Source organism: Dipodomys ordii, unplaced genomic scaffold (genome assembly GCF_000151885.1).
Source record: "Dipodomys ordii isolate 6190 unplaced genomic scaffold, Dord_2.0 Scaffold74, whole genome shotgun sequence".
Taxonomy (NCBI): Eukaryota; Metazoa; Chordata; class Mammalia; order Rodentia; family Heteromyidae; genus Dipodomys; species Dipodomys ordii.
In genome coordinates this window covers 518,173-520,077 of record NW_012267290.1, presented here as the reverse complement: position 1 = coordinate 520,077, position 1,905 = coordinate 518,173, and the positions used below count along the sequence as shown (strand labels likewise).

General features: G+C 48.9%; 1 protein-coding gene across 2 annotated transcripts in view; it reads left to right on the top strand.

Annotated features, from left to right (window-relative positions):
* Window positions 1–1,783: 1,783 nt before the first annotated feature.
* Window positions 1,784–1,905, top strand: part of Ccdc25 (coiled-coil domain containing 25) — a 33,985-nt gene continuing 33,863 nt past the window's right edge. For both annotated transcript variants that reach the window (XM_013024262.1, XM_013024261.1), the window contains exon 1: window positions 1,784–1,891. In XM_013024262.1, coding sequence (XP_012879716.1) covers window positions 1,864–1,891 — 28 coding nt within the window. In that variant the 5' untranslated portion in view covers window positions 1,784–1,863. The remainder of the gene's footprint in view (window positions 1,892–1,905) is intronic.

The following is a 1,905-nucleotide window of genomic DNA, read 5'->3' as shown; positions in this document are numbered from 1 at the left end:
GAGCCACAGCGCCACTTCCAGCTTTTTTCTTTTTGCTTATGTGGTGCTGAGGAATCGAACCCAGGGCCTCAGGCATGCAAGGCAAGCGCTCTACCACTGAACCACCTTCCCAGCCCCAACATGACTGTTCTTAAACTATGACCCCCTCGGTTTTTTAATTACTGTTTTGGTTGGTCAGACTGAAGTGTCAAAAGACAAAATTGCACAAAAAATTAAAGATCTTACTGGCTTTTATTAAGGACTTAATAGAGGAAGCTTAAGAAAAGCTTCTGTTGGGCTCGAACACAATGGTGGATTTTGTGATAAGAAAGAACGGGAACAATAGGAAAAGCACAGGTTGATAGCAGTTTACCTCAAGGGACTTTTTTGGTAAGAGTTAAAATGTGAAAGACTTCTCTATTGTGCAAATTCAACTAGACTGAAATACCCCATCTTTAGAAAAGACTGGTATGTTTTAGAACCTATTGTTTCTTTAAAGCTTCAGTCTGATTAAATGGTATTTAGCATGAGTGACTCCATTTTGGCTTGATCCGGTCTATTGGGGCCTACTGGAAGAACTCTGTCCAAAATTATGGCACCAGAAGTAAGAAAAGTAACCAAGTCAAAACTTAGTGCTGGAAGTTTGTAATGAATTTTATACATATTCTACTTTATAGCAAGAGGGCCTTTGAGGTTCATGATTTACCCAACTTTATAGGTAAGAGATGTGTACTTTAAAGGTAGAACAGTTTAACAACAAACTCTTCAGACCAGCATTTTACTGGCTAGCAACTCAGTTAACTGCAATCTTCTAAATTTTTGATACCTATTAACTTACTTAACCTTAGCAAAATACTCGGAGTTTAGTATTCCATTTTTATTGTTTGGCAGATGAAATTAATATACCTAACATACACCTTGAAGGATCCTTCACATCCATCCCAGGGAACCACGCAGAGGCAGGCAGGCACAGGAGAAAAATGATTATAAGGGTTATTAGACATATATGGAAGAAGTAGAGTGGTATGTTCCAGAAAAAAATTATTAAATAGGTTGGAGGAGTGACTCCGCAGTTAAGTGTCTGCCTAGCAAGTGTAGGGCCCTGAGTTCGAATCAAAACAAATAACCAAAAAACCTCTGAAACAATTTTGCTTATTGAAACATGTTAAGAATAACGTATTCAGCACCACTGAAGCAGGGCGGATCGATCCAAGTTGTTCACTGGAGGAGAGGCCTAGCGCACGGGCAAGGCCCCGTCCGTTATTACTGAGCACAGCCCCCACGGCACAGCAGGACGGGCTCGGCTCGCAGGAGGTGGTGGAGGGCTCCGGCCGTCCCCACTCGGCCGACATCTTTTCTACGCAGGAGCTGACTAGCAAATGCCCGGGCGGATTAAAGTCTGACGAAGCAAACAAAAAGGCTTTGTCACCGCGCGGAGGAACGTGGGCTCATTTAAAACTCAATGGACTCCTACGAAGTGCTCGTCCAGGGCTCGGCACGGGGACTTCCGGCGGCGAAGACAGTCTGGCGAAGTGAACGGCTCCCTCTCCCAACAAGATGGCGCCGGCGGCAGTTCCCCGCGGCGGCATTACGGGGTTTGAACTCAGGGCCGCGTGCTCGCAGGCAGGCGTTCTACCGCCGGAGCCGCGGCCCCTGCCGGCCACCAGCTTCCCCCGCAACAGCTCGCTCTCCCCCTTCAAATCCTCTTGTTCCCGCCCCAGGATTAAAGATGGCAGCGCCGGACGGCGTTGTGACGCGACCCGACGTAACCCGGAAGTGCACGCGCGGCTTCCGGCGAGCGGCCGTCGCGGCGCTTCTGGCACCCGGAGCTTCAGGATCCGAGGCCGGCTGTTGGCGCGGGGTGGCGGAGCGGCCGCCGGGACCATGGTGTTCTACTTCACCAGCAGCGGCGGTGAGTGCGCGCCG